Source organism: Lynx canadensis, chromosome B3 (assembly GCF_007474595.2).
Source record: "Lynx canadensis isolate LIC74 chromosome B3, mLynCan4.pri.v2, whole genome shotgun sequence".
Taxonomy (NCBI): domain Eukaryota; kingdom Metazoa; phylum Chordata; class Mammalia; order Carnivora; family Felidae; genus Lynx; species Lynx canadensis.
In genome coordinates, this window is record NC_044308.2 from 71,474,309 (window position 1) to 71,487,743 (window position 13,435).

General features: G+C 41.8%; 1 protein-coding gene and 2 non-coding genes across 3 annotated transcripts; 1 reads left to right on the forward strand and 2 right to left on the reverse strand.

Annotated features, from left to right (window-relative positions):
* Positions 1–192: 192 nt before the first annotated feature.
* TRNAT-UGU lies at positions 193–265 on the reverse strand. Its single transcript has one exon. It is a non-coding gene; the product is annotated as a tRNA-Thr (tRNA).
* A 1,546-nt stretch (positions 266–1,811) lies between these two features.
* On the forward strand, positions 1,812–1,883 carry TRNAP-UGG. Its single transcript has one exon. It is a non-coding gene; the product is annotated as a tRNA-Pro (tRNA).
* Positions 1,884–8,580: 6,697 nt separating this feature from the next.
* On the reverse strand, positions 8,581–9,637 carry LOC115515891 (olfactory receptor 6S1). The gene has a single exon (XM_030318121.1). It carries the CDS (start codon positions 9,635–9,637, stop codon positions 8,594–8,596), a length of 1,044 nt encoding a protein of 347 aa, XP_030173981.1. The 3' UTR covers positions 8,581–8,593.
* Between the last annotated feature and the right edge of the window lie 3,798 nt (positions 9,638–13,435).

The window sequence follows — 13,435 nt, forward strand, 5'->3', positions numbered from 1 at the left end:
ACACACACATTGTCTTTTCCTTGGGATCCCAGGAGCTTCGGTTCTATAACCCTCCGTCCCAGATCTCCAGGATCTGATTTTACCAAAAAGATTACACAGTGCTTTCCCCGCCCCCCCCCCCTTCCCCCATCAAGACTGGGTCAAGAAGTAGACAAAAACGGAGAATGACGTGGGAAAACAAGCACCCGCCTAAGGCTCCAGCGAGATTTGAACTCGCGACCCCTGGTTTACAAGACCAGTGCTCTAACCCCTGAGCTATGAAGCCGCCCTACAGGTCCATTTTTACCGTTGTATCCCTTGTTTTAAAAACTGCAGCCAAACTGGCTTTTACATCTAAACAAAATTTAATAGATAAATCTAAATGAAAACAAATTCGTTTTGAAGGAAGCATCTTCAAACAAGAGAATGACTAAGAAACATGTTCCTGACTAGGCCTAAACTCGAATGTAGGTCTCTAGAAGACCACCGGTAGAGCCCATAGCACAGGCTCCTCAGCCTCAGTCCTAACAAGTCACTGAGCTCCGCCAACACCCGGGCTTCCAGTGAGCCCTGGGGTAAAGTGGGGTAGGGTGAGGGCTCCTTACAGAAGAGGATGCAAGATATGTCCGCGACCTCATGTCTCCCATCTGCTTGGACTCATAATTTTTTTTTTTTTTTAATGGAGATGGTTTTCTCTAAGCACAGTTCATACCCTTCGGACCCTCAGAATTTGGGGACCGCCACAGTGAAGGCGCCAAGGCATCCAGACATCCCTCGCCCCCTCCCCAAGCCTTTCAGCGGAATCAGACCCCGCCACAGTCGATCTGGACCTGAGACTCCTCCAGGTTTCCTGAAGCAGACGCTGGCTAAAAGAGTGTAACCCTCTCCTCGGTCCTTTAACGCTCTTCGCTAACAACGTGGACTCCCCTGAGGCAGCTTCTCTCTGGGCCTCCAGGCTCTCCTGAAGTCCAGAACAAATACAAAGTGGAGACTCATGAAAGGATTGGAAAGGGAACGCTCCTTTTTTCCTTTTCTCTCCTCTGGTCTCAGCCCGCCCAGGAGTCTGGGGCCTGGTTCAGGAGATTCAGTAGCTATTTACCCAGTGTGCCAGAAATGTGCTCAGCACAGGGTAGACAGTGTGACCAGGGCAGACAAGCTAGAGCCCAAGAACATCGTTCCCTTTGCAGAAAGCACTGCAGAGCAAGGACAACGACCTCCCTTCCCTTTCCACCCACCATCTTCTGGGTGATAGAGAAGCAGGAGGGTCCAGCCTTCTCAAAAAGACGGTATGGAAAGGACAACTCTTCCCCAAGGTCACCTTATGCCCACCCTTGAAGGGTGCCTTAAATCTAGACCTAAAACACAACGTTTATTAAATAAAGCTGAAAGGAACAAGCAAAAGCAAGCTCAGTGGACTAAAGCAGTAGTTTTGGGATTTGACTCCAAGGGGCGGGGGGGGGGGGCATAGTGTCGAGCTCCTCTGTTGGTACTGGAGGTAACCTTTGCCTCTTAGTGAACTCGGTGGTTCCTATTTTTACTGTGTCCTTACACCCTGGTGCGCTTGCGATGTTTCTGGTCCTAACCCTGTAAGCAACCAGACCCCACCTCAGGAGGGTCCGCGGACAGACTCGCAGCTCAACCTGAGCTCCATAATGAACATTCCTATCTCTGGGACGCTGTGGCTCAGATTCCTTCGAATGCGCTCATTGATATTCTTGGGGTCTGGAAAAAATCAGTGGGCTTACGAGAAGCGTCAAAAACGGTCCAGTAGTGTGATGCAACAAACGAGGATGAATGATCATTTCAAGAGAGGAAAGCCCACCTTCAGGGCTGGCTCGTTGGTCTAGTGGTATGATTCTCGCTTTGGGTGCGAGAGGTCCCGGGTTCAAATCCCGGACGAGCCCTGTTCTTTTTGTTTTGTTTTTTTTTCCTTCTCTTCCCCGTCCTTTTAGAGCCAAATACAGCTAATACAACCCAAGCTTAAGTCCACCTAGGCTGAGGTCCGTTCCAACCTGGACCTGTTTCAAGATCAGCTTGCGAGCAAGTTGGACACTTCTGTGGACCGATGCAAGGACAATGAAGATGCTACGGTGAGCCAAGGGTTTCATGAGATAGGGGTGCCCCAGTCTGGCTCTGACAGGCTCTTTTGTCAGGAGTAGCTTGCTCCGGCAGTGTTTAGCGAGGCACATTTCGCGGGAAAAAACTCGTGCAATTCTCACTACAGCATTTCACACGGAAGAGAGTGGTACCTGGAGGTGTGCTGGGATCACAATGCCGGGCCAGAACCCTCTTCCTGGGGCCACTGGTCCCCTGCAGTGATCCCTGGGCGGTGCGGAATCTAGCACCCGCCTGGGAGCAGCCGCGCGGTTAGGAGCGCGGCTGAGCTCTTGGTTGCGGACACCGTCTGCCGCACAGTCACAAGTGCCCTGGAAATCTTCCCAATAATGCAAAGTTGCGGCCTGGGGACCCTTGGGCTCCAAAGGCTCAGACATCCGTTCTATTCAAAGAGAGCATAACTGAATTTTTTCCAAGACTCAATATAACCTAGTGATAGTAGTCTTGCCATTTCTAGCAAGAATCCACAAGCCCCGTTGGTATTCTTTGATTGCTTACCTGGAAAGCCAGCCGGCTGTAGTGTGAGGTGTCTACCTGAAACCTTAAGAGTATGGTTGATTCCGGCTTGTAGAAGTGGCCCAAACCTGTCAACTGTTGGAATGATAGACCTTCAAGCCTATTTATCTTCCCAAACTGCTTGTACACTGGGAATCTTCGAGTTTCTGACTGACTCCATCATATTTGTCCTTTCCGGAGTTGTTAGGTTATGTGGCCAGGCAAGAATAAAGAGTTTTGTGATTGGTTATTGGATGACGGGAAAAGAAAGAGTAGAATTTTCCAGGATGCCCTGACTTCCAGTTGGTTGTCCCGTCAGAAATGCGATACACCTCGCCTGGGCTTTGTTGGGTTTGATGTATTTGCTAGTGGGGAGATGCACAGTAGGAATCTGGATATAAAGGCATGGGGTTCCAGAGAAAGATTCAAACTAAAGGAAGGAATTTTAGGAATTAAAAACATCGTAATTGTATATATGGTGACAGGTGGTAGCTACGTTTGTGGTGAGCACAATATAATGTATAGAGTTATTGAATCACTGTGTTGTACACCTGAAACTAATGTAATATTGGGTTTCAACTATACTTCAATTAAACACGCACACACATACACACGGTGGCGGTTAATGTTGCCTTGGCTAAAAATGTGCAGGGAAGAGCATTCGCAGAGAAAGAATTTAAGAACCAGCCCTGGTGATCATCAGTGTTTAAAAAGTTGGGAATGGAATCCAGTGAGTAGAAGAACTAGAGAAGGAAACCTCCTGACAGTCACTTGTTCTGACAGCTGATTTGGTTACTCAGGGGCTGTCGACAGCCTTTACCAGCATTTAAAACAGAAAGTATAGGGAAGATGACAGAGCTGGGTGGGTTGAAGAATGAGGGGGAAAGTGTGGCCATGTAGGTAAAGAATTCTTTGTAGGAGCTTGGCTGTGAAGGGGAAGGCCTAGTCCTTTCACATGTTTGGCTCAAAGGTCTTAGGGGTAGTTCGTGATCATTTAGTGAGTCCTTGTCTTTCCCTGCCCTTAAAGGTTCCTTGGGTTATCAAGAACTTGTAAGGACTTTTAAGACCAGCACACATGAAAGTGGCACTATTACTGCTCCTATTACTGTGTAGAAGGCAGGAATACTGGTTGGGCTGACAATCAAGACAGGAGGAACTCAGCCGCACTGGAACAAAGGCAGAAAGGAGCAAATTAAAGGGGGATGATAGCTCACAGCCTGAGGAGGGAGGTAAAAGAAGGAAAGCCAGTTCTGAAAAAGCAGAAATAGGTGTAAGATAATCTTAGGTGGGAGAGAAGTGCGGGTTTCAGAACCCAAATAATGGTTATATTAACTGAAGTTCCTAACGGTCTAAGTCTGCTTTTCATTGTTTATCTGTTTACTCTTAGAGTCCTGATTGCTTGTGTTTTATAATATAACTGCCTTTTAAAAAAATAATATTGATTTGTGGGAGCTGGTGTGGGCCTTTAGTACTCTCCACTATTATGAACATGACCTGTCCCCCTTGAATCATGCAAAAGGGTCCACAGCAAATCACCAGTGAGCATGACTATTTGATACATATTTAACCCTTATGTAATCTGTGCTTTCAAAAAATAATGTGATGAGATTTTGCTGTGTTCCAAATTATCAGGTACTCTTCTGATTGGCAAGAAAGCAAACTCAGGTATGACCCAGTTTCTGTCTTCATTTTTAAAAATAATGGGGATACAGGGAAAATGGGGGCTGATTACCAGAGAAAATGTATCAGGATTCAAAGTGGAATCACTATAAGTGATGAAGCATAAGATCCATTATAAGAATTATTGATATAATTTATCCACTTAAAATACACAAATGTGGTTTTTTACATATTTGCATATTTTCAGATTAATGTAATCAATTTTACAGCATTTTTGTCACTCCCAAAAAACCCCATTATACCCAATTAAAAGTCACTCCTCATTTCCTCCCATCCCTCTCCTGCAGCCCAGGGCAACTACTAATCTACTTTCTCTCTATACAGATTTGCCTGTTCTGGATACTTTAGGTGAGTGGAATCATACAATGTATAGTCTTTTATGACTGGCTTCTTTCACTTAGCATTAAGTTTTTAAGATTCATCCATGTTGTAGCATGTATCAATACTTCATTCCTTTTTGTGAAGCAATATTCTGTTGTATGGATATACCACGTTTTATGTATCCATTCATCAGTTGATGGGCACTTGAGTTGTTTCCACTTTTGGCATTATAATGCTGCTATGAATGTCATGTCCAAGTTTTTGTGTGGACACAAAAATTTTCATTTCTCCTGGGCATATACCTAGAAGTGGAATTGATGAGTCATATGTAACACTATGCTTAAACTTTTGAGGAGCTGCCATACTGTTTTCTAACGTGGGAATTTACATTCCCAATTTATGAGTGTTCCAATTTTTCACATCTTCATCAGTACTTATTATTATGTCTTTTCCATTATAACCATCTTAGCAGGTAGGAAGTGGTCCCTCATTGTGGTTTCATTTGATTTCCCTCATGACTAATAATGCTGAGTTTCACATATTTATTGACTATTTGTATAAATTCCTTGGAGAAATGTCTCTTCATATCATTTTGAGGTTTATATTTATACTGCCTATGAACATTAAAAATATTAAAATATTAAAAATTTTAAAAACATTAAAAATATTTGTGTCATCTGGGAAAATGGGAATAATGTTATATTAATGTATTAGTTTGCAGTGTCCCAGATGACACAAATATTTTTAATGTTTTTTTATAATCCTTATTTTTTTAATTAAGTTTTTGTTTTAACTCTAGTGTAGTTAACATACAGTGTTATATTAGTTTCAGGTGTACAATATAGTGATTCAACAATTCTGTCCATCACTCAGTGCTTATCACAAGTGCACTCCTTAATCCCCATCACCTATTTCACCCATCGCCCCACCCACCTGCCCTCTGGTAACCCCAGATGACACAATTTTTATGTAGCAAGGCAGAGCTTCCGTTGAGAATTTTCAAGGATGACTTTTTCCTAGAGGCAGAAAAATTTGTTGATTGCTGCAAGGGAAATTTTTTCTAGTCTACTGTTAATAACCCTCTAAGGGCTCTAGCTACATGTGAGAGGTTCAGTTTCTAACAGTCACTGGAGTGGGCTGAGTGTGGGAATGAGTACTAACACTCAAGCTGCTGAATACTTGAGTTCAGCATCTCTCTCAGGGTTGTGGCTATCATCTGCTCATGAGTCTTTAATTCATTCAGCAAATTTTTCTTGGTTACATTCAATGGACCAGGCTCTGTTCTAGGTGTTGGAAATACATTCTTATTTTCAGCGTCCTCTTAATTTGTGATTTCTAGAAATAACTTTACAACTTAGCTAATGTTTAATAGCTTTATTGAAGTGGATACACCTGCAAAACAAAACAAAGTAGCTGGAAATGTGGACAGAAAACCAGGCAAGTGCAGTCCCAGGGAAACCAAAGAACAAAACTATATTCAATACAAGTCCAAGATCAGTTGTGCGAAGTGCTGTTGAGATTAAGATGAAGAGTAAAAAATTCATGGGGCACGTTGGTGGCTCAGTTGGTTAAGTGTCTAACTTTGGCTCAGGTCGTGATCTTCATGATCTTCATGATCTCCATGATCTTGTAGTTTGTGAGTTCAAGCCCTGCATGGGGCTCTGTGCTGACAGCTCAGAGCCTGGAGCCTACTTCAGATTCTGTGTCTCACTCTCTCCCTGCCTCTCATTCTCTCCCACCTCCCCCCTCTCCCCGCCCCACTCAAAACTAAACATTAGAAAAAAAAATTTTTTTAAGAGTAAAAAATTCCTATGGAACAGGAACTTGTAAAGTAAGATTGAAAAAATAAAATCACAGATTGCTCCCTAGTACAATTTTTATTGTGATATTTCCATTCTTAATCACATTCAATTACCTAATATTTGTTCTTATGCTTTGTTAGTAAAATGTCATTTTGTCAGACCCACTTTTAAATTTTACAATGGTCTATTATATTTTGACCCACAGTCATATATATATTACTTTTATTTTTATTTATTAATATAATTTTATTATATATTATAATATTTATACCTATATAGTCTGTGAGTTCCTTGATGGCAGAGATCATGTATTTGTACTTCTCCATACCAACTTATTTCCCAGAATATGTTATTCGATAAACTTTTATTGAATTGAGTCCAAAGTCATTTCCTACAATAAAATAATTTTGAAAATAGATGGTTTAACACACTTTATTGCCAAAATATGGGAGTGGTTCCTTCCAAAAATACCATAAACTGTGATACGAATTCCTCTCTTTGGTCAGTGTCTGGGATTGGCTGAAGGTTTTTAGGCTTCATGAAATTAGGTAGATTTTAAGGTAATAAATAGTTCATCTGCTCTCTGGGCAGCGCTCCTAGATCACTCCTGAAGAATTCTTTTTCTCTCTCAAACCACTGGTCATTCCTTCCATCCCTTTTGTTTTCACTCAGAAATCTTTGGGGATTGAATTATTTAGTGTGTGTTTGTGTGTATTATTAATAGAACTAGATGAAAGCATTACTATTTCCAGAGCCCACTGAAGCTTTATGGCTATCTCTTTGCATGCTAATGCTCAGCTTGCCAATGTTGAGGTTGATGTGCTGTTTCTATATATATGGTGTCTGTGTATACAAACACACTCTAACATGGAATTAATCCTTATTTAATGAATGACAGCCTCTGAACATTTCTTTAACAAGAAAATACTAGAGAGGGTAAATCAGTCTTCATATAATTTCCAATGTTGTTTTATAAGCCCCTTTGTCATCCCCATTCCTTTGCATTATTATTTGTCTCTCAGTCTTCCCCTCTAAAATCAAAGCTGCATGAGGTGAGGAACCATTTCTTGTTCCTCTGAGCATATATCACTATATATGATATATAGCATATGTCAGATGCCTAATAGACCTTTGCGGAGCAAATGAATAAATAAATGGAAAAAAAATAAGTGAATGAAGAAATAAGTGAATATTTGTCCAGGATTTCCAGGGGTACCACAAATATGAATCTTCACTCCCTTTCAAATATCTAGTGAAGTACATAAAACGTACCACAAAGTCTAGTTCCTGGCAGGTACAGCAATAGTTGACATTTGTAATTCTTTCATATTAAAGGTCCTTGTCCCAATTCCAATTTTACTAAAAACAAAACAAGACTGAACACAACAGATATAAGGATATAAAAAGTGGACAAAGGAAAGGAACACAATCCAGTGAAAAAATGAGTGATATCTTTAAATCATCTTTATAATAAAGTGCAAATTAGAAAACCACATTAAATGCTAATATTCATGAACTTTCTCTTGGATCTGCTTTTGCAAAGACACTGGGATTACTGTGGGGAAGTGCATAAGTCCCTTACTCAGTTTGCTTTACCTCTTTTCCACCTGACAGTAAATGCAATGTTTTCCATAAAGTGTATACAAAAATACACAGGTAATCTATTTATTTTATTTTTATTTATTTTTAAGATTATAAAGAAATTTTTCTTAAAATTCTTGTTTTTCATAAATAACCAAAAGATACTACTGAAAATTTTAATCAGTTTTTAACTTTTGGCAAAGGTCACATAGATCTCCCAAGAATTGGATTAAAACTGTGGATCCTCTTCCCAGACAAATGCATATGAAGTCAAACACATAAAATTTAAATAGTAAGGCAGCTTATAAATTTTCTGCAGTCCATCCTTAGACTCCCTGGTGACCATGGACTCTTAGGTTAAGATCTCACTGGCTGGAGGATCTTATGATGTAATGATGGTATTGATCATGATATATCAATAATAATATGGGGGTATGTATGAGATAGAATCAAGAAATTTTGCCTGAAGGAGAAGAAGGGTAGACTTGATGACTTTGGAATTCTTTTGGGATTACAGAATTTGGTCATTTGGTGATGTCCATGATAACCACAGGAAAAAGAATGACAATGGAGAAGACTTGGACTTATGACTGGTTATTACATCCCCCTTCACTTTCACTTCACTCCTTCCTACTGAAACTCTTAGGAAGCAAAAGTTCCCCCCAAAAGCCTGCTACCACTTTCCTAAACATATCCTTCAAAGCTTCCTTGACTCGCTCATTGCGTAAGGCATAGATGAATGGATTCATCAGTGGTGTCACAAATGTTGTTACCACTGTCACTGCCCAGTTAGTATCCACAGAGCCACTCTGTGATGGTCGCACATAAAGAAAAATGGCACTTCCATAGAAGAGGGTCACCACCATCAAGTGGGAGGTACAGGTAGAGAAGGCCCTCTGTCGGCCTGAAACAGAGGGGATGCGCAGGACAGCCAGAACTATGTGACCATAGGACACAGCAGTAATCATCAGTGAGGATATAATGGCGAGAAAGGCCAGTACAAAGTCTGTTTCCTCCAGCTTCTCGGTGTCGGTGCATGCCAGGCGGAGCAGTGGACCACTGTCACAGAAGAAGTGCTGCACCATGGCGTCCTGTTCACAGAAAGGAAGTAAGGCCACAGCCACTGTGGGGCCAAGCACAGGGAAAAGTCCCCCCATCCAGCAGGCCAAGGCCACCCGAAAGCACACAGTGCCATTCATGAGCAACGGGTAGTGCAGAGGGTGACAGATGGCCAGGTAGCGATCCACAGACATGGCAGCCAACAGCAGGAACTCCGAGGCCCCAAGAAAGAAGTAGAAATAGAACTGGGTAATACATGCAGCAAAGGAAATAGTGTGTTGCCTTGATAGGAAATTGCTCAGCATCTTGGGAATGATGACAGAAGTGAGCAAGATCTCTAGGCAGGACAAGTTACCCAGAAAGAAGTACATAGGAGTCTGCAGGCGAGTGTCAGCTCCTACCACTCCAACAATCAACACGTTGCCTGTTAGAGTCAGCAGATAGACGAGAAGGAAGACAGAAAACAGTTCTGCTTTTGTGCTGTTGAGATTTGGGAAACCTTCCAGGATGAACTCTGTAACACCATTGCTCTGGTTCCCCCCAGGAACCATTATCTTTCCCACCTGTGCAACAACATGAACATGATTGTGGCGAGGACACGTCATCTCCAGAACAATCCTGAAACTTATTTTATCGTGATATGGCACACACTTCCCCACTTTCTCCAACCACTGTTAATATCTGAAGAACCTGAGGTCCTCATCTAATTACTTTTAAAGCTGGAGAAGATTTTCCAGAAAGGGTGGCAAAAACTTAGATATGAAAATGCCAGGAGTCTCCTTCTCAGATCTTAAATAGTGATGCCCCATTGTTATAATACTGATATCATTGAGTATATGAGTTGGACAAAAATATCAAAAACTTATTTCATGAAGAATATGATTCCCATTCTACCAGGATCAGGACTTGAGCCAGACTGCCTGGTTTTGAATTCCATTATCTCCATTTACTAGCTGAGTAGCCTCAGAAAAGTTACTTAACCACTTCTGCGCTCCTCAATTGTAAACCGCTAAAAGAAGCAAGTTAAATCAGAGTGCAAAGGATTCAAAAGAGTTTCTAGATCTTAGTCGACAAACACTGTGGTATAGAAACCCCTGTAAGTTAGGGCACCAGACTCTAGGCTTGACTTGCCATTTGCCTTGGAAGGCGTTCAATGCATCCACCTCATTTGTCCTTGAACTGTTCAGCTATGAAATGAGTCATAGGAATCTAGGTCATTAGTGCATCTATTACATAAAATTACCCTTTTTGTGGAGAATTTCCACAGCAACCCAAGGGTCTAACTGAAAGCTTGTCATAAAATGCTTGCCTATCTAAAGCAAGTTATGGCATATTTAAAAGGGAGAATAGGGCTAAACTACATTGAATCATCCAGTCAGGTTTCCACATCTATTTATTTAAGCTAAGTATTCTGGGTAATATTAGGATGAATTTCTTATGCTTTTCCAGTCCATGATACTAATCCAAAGGCCTTTCACAAACTTGGGCTCTATTAGATGGCTTGTCAGAGACAGAACTAGGAATCCCTGAAAATCACTCATGAAATCAGAAATTAAGTCCTTGCCATCTGACTCAAGTCCTTCTAGTTTTGAAGACCACCAACAGTTGTAAGGACCAAATCAACGATATTCTGAAAGTGTTTTTAAAACGCCTCAGTTATTAGGAGAATACTGATCCCCTTTAGCCATGCAAAGCATGAGACTTGACCTTAAGGCCTTGATTCTCAGCCCTACTATTCTCTGGCACACCGCAGCAGTCCTTGCTCCTAGCAAACAGGAACCTCTTTACTTACAGTGTCTCAATTGTGGGTCCTACCTGAGCAGAAAAATATTTGTGCCTTTTCTCTAGGATAAAGCAATTCTGTGGTCTTTCTCCTTAAGGATTCCATTCAGAGCCTCATCTCCCTCCAGCTTCTATAGAAATTGCCTTACTATCAGTAAAATCATTCAACTCTTGCTCTGTATTGATTATGTATCGGATGCTATATGTGGTGATTCAGAAATAAAGGAGATGTTGTCACTACTCTCATGTAGCTCACTGCCTAATGAGAATGATGGAAAAGTTAATATGTGTCACAGGTGGAATGTCACAGGTAAGAATAGGGTCTAAGGGGGCACATGGGGAAAAAAATCCAAACTGAGACTTTAGAGAGATAGGAAGTATTTTGGAGAAAGGTGATGCCTAAAATAAATACTAAAAAGTGAGTATGGATTTGATAGGAGAGAAAAGAGATTTTTTAATGAAAAGGGCGGCATGTGAACATAGTACATCTGGGCCAAAGCACAGGACATAATGCATGGAGTGCAATGAGATAGAACCGGTCACCTCAAAGGGGACTCTTTCTGGCTCTCTGTGAAAATATTTCCACTGAACCAAACCTAACTGTACCTTAAGTAAGAGGAAGATGAGTCGCAACCTTAAATGTGGAAGGAGTCCCTCCTACCTACCCCTGAATGTCCTTGATGTTTCCATGAGGGTGGGGATCACCTTGTAAGGATTCTCTTTCCCTTTTTATGACCCAATGGTCAGCTCCACCCTGGTCCTTTTCATACCCTGTAGTGTGAGGCTAACCATAGCCTAGAGTTCCTAAGGATGGGCAAAGCATTTGGGAAAACAGGCAGCAGTTAGATAATCTGCCTCTTCTCTTGTGTTTTCCTCTTGGGCATAATTCCTCTGATGCTATTCTTCTGCCTTGCAAACAAAGGGGCTTTCTGATCCTGAGGTGGCTGCATCACACTTGTCCCTTTGTATGGCCATGTACAGGTCAGCCATCAGGGCCCACCTTTCCCTCCTTGTAAAAAGAGTGCCTTCTACAATGTGATCACTGTCTTAGGCTTAAACAGGCACACTTCAAGTGAAGGACCATGATCTCACAATGCTCCAAGGTATGGTACTCTAGAATAACATGGGGTTGGAAGGCAAAGGGTGGATATGGAGGGGTCAAATCGTTCATCTAGCTATGAAAGGACTTACTGCACTTACCTATAGTTCTTTTCATTTCCAATAGTTGAAAAATGTTCCATCTAAAGGCAGGTCTTCACTTTTTTGCTGATGCATTTATGCACGGTAAATTTTCCTGTTCTACAATGCATCCTCCCTAAATCCTGGCATTAGTCTAAGTGCAGAGAAGGAAAAGCCTGAAGACTTGTTTCTAACTAACCCCTGTATTGTAGGACAGAATCCTTTGTGTATAACTTCAGTTTCCAATGGAGATGCCCTAAAATGAGGATTGATTAATCCGGACATTGGGAGCCTGGTTAGCAGCAGTACCTGCTAGAGAATTGAGACCCAAGTGTTGAGGTAAAACCATGAGAGAGAACGAGAAAATAATTCTGAGAAGACCCAAGGGAGATATGCAATTCAATGGAAATTTTCCAGACTCCATTACTGATAAATCTGAAAAAGAGGCTGATCCTTCATCCAACAAGAGGTGACTGGGAATGTTTCTGCCTCCATCTGCCAACCCCCTCAAGCCCAGCAGCCCCAAAAGGCTTGGGGCAATACAGTGGGAATGAGAGAAAAAATTGAATCAGACCAAGTCTGGAAGACCATAGTCATCATCCAACTTTCTTCTGCATGGCACTTAGGGGAAATGTTTACTCCCCAGGTAACACAGACATTGTGTCTTCTCCCTGAGGACTTAAAGTGATATTGGGAATCCCTACCCTTGATTCTGGGTTGGCAAGTGATAGGAGCCTTCAGGGTATAATAAGATAGGGAAAGATTCCTCATGTCATTTCTATCTTCTTCTGCTTCTCCCAGTCTTTTACTTTGTCCTCTGGTAATATATACCATACCACACACCCAAACAATGTTTAGAATTCTGGACTGTTGTTCACATTTTTTTTTCATTTGTGTCTACTCTATGCCCCTGGCTGAAAACTTGACTAACTCCTATTCATACTCCATGTACTCTGGTGCATATCAGTTCTTCTGAGAATCTTCTCCTACCCACCACTCCCTATCCCACCACTCTGCCTGCTCTCCAACCTGAATTGGGGCACGTTCTGCTGACCTCTCTCTCAATACTTAACCCATTGTATTTCTGCTTTCTCATCTGCATCCCCTGTTAGACTCTGAATTCCTAGGTAGGAATTATATTTTTTTTAATTTTTTAAAAATATTTATTCATTTTTTGAGAGACAGGGAGAAACAGACAGAGTATGAGCAGGGGAGGGGCAGAGAGAGAGGGAGACACAGAATCCAAAGCAGGCTCCAGGCTCTGAGCTATCAGCACAGAGCCTGACGTGGGGCTCGACTTCAGGAACTGTGAGATCATGACCTGAGCCAAAGTCAGACATTCAACTAACAGAGCCACACAGGCGCCCCAGAAATTATATTTTGATCTCTGTATTTCTAGCACCAAGCACAGTGCCTGGCACACATTAGGTGCTCAATAATGG

Bases quoted from the DNA above. Each gene is read 5' to 3' on its own strand.
- LOC115515891 (XM_030318121.1), bottom strand. From the start codon at position 9,637: ATGACGTGTCCTCGCCACAATCATGTTCATGTTGTTGCACAGGTGGGA.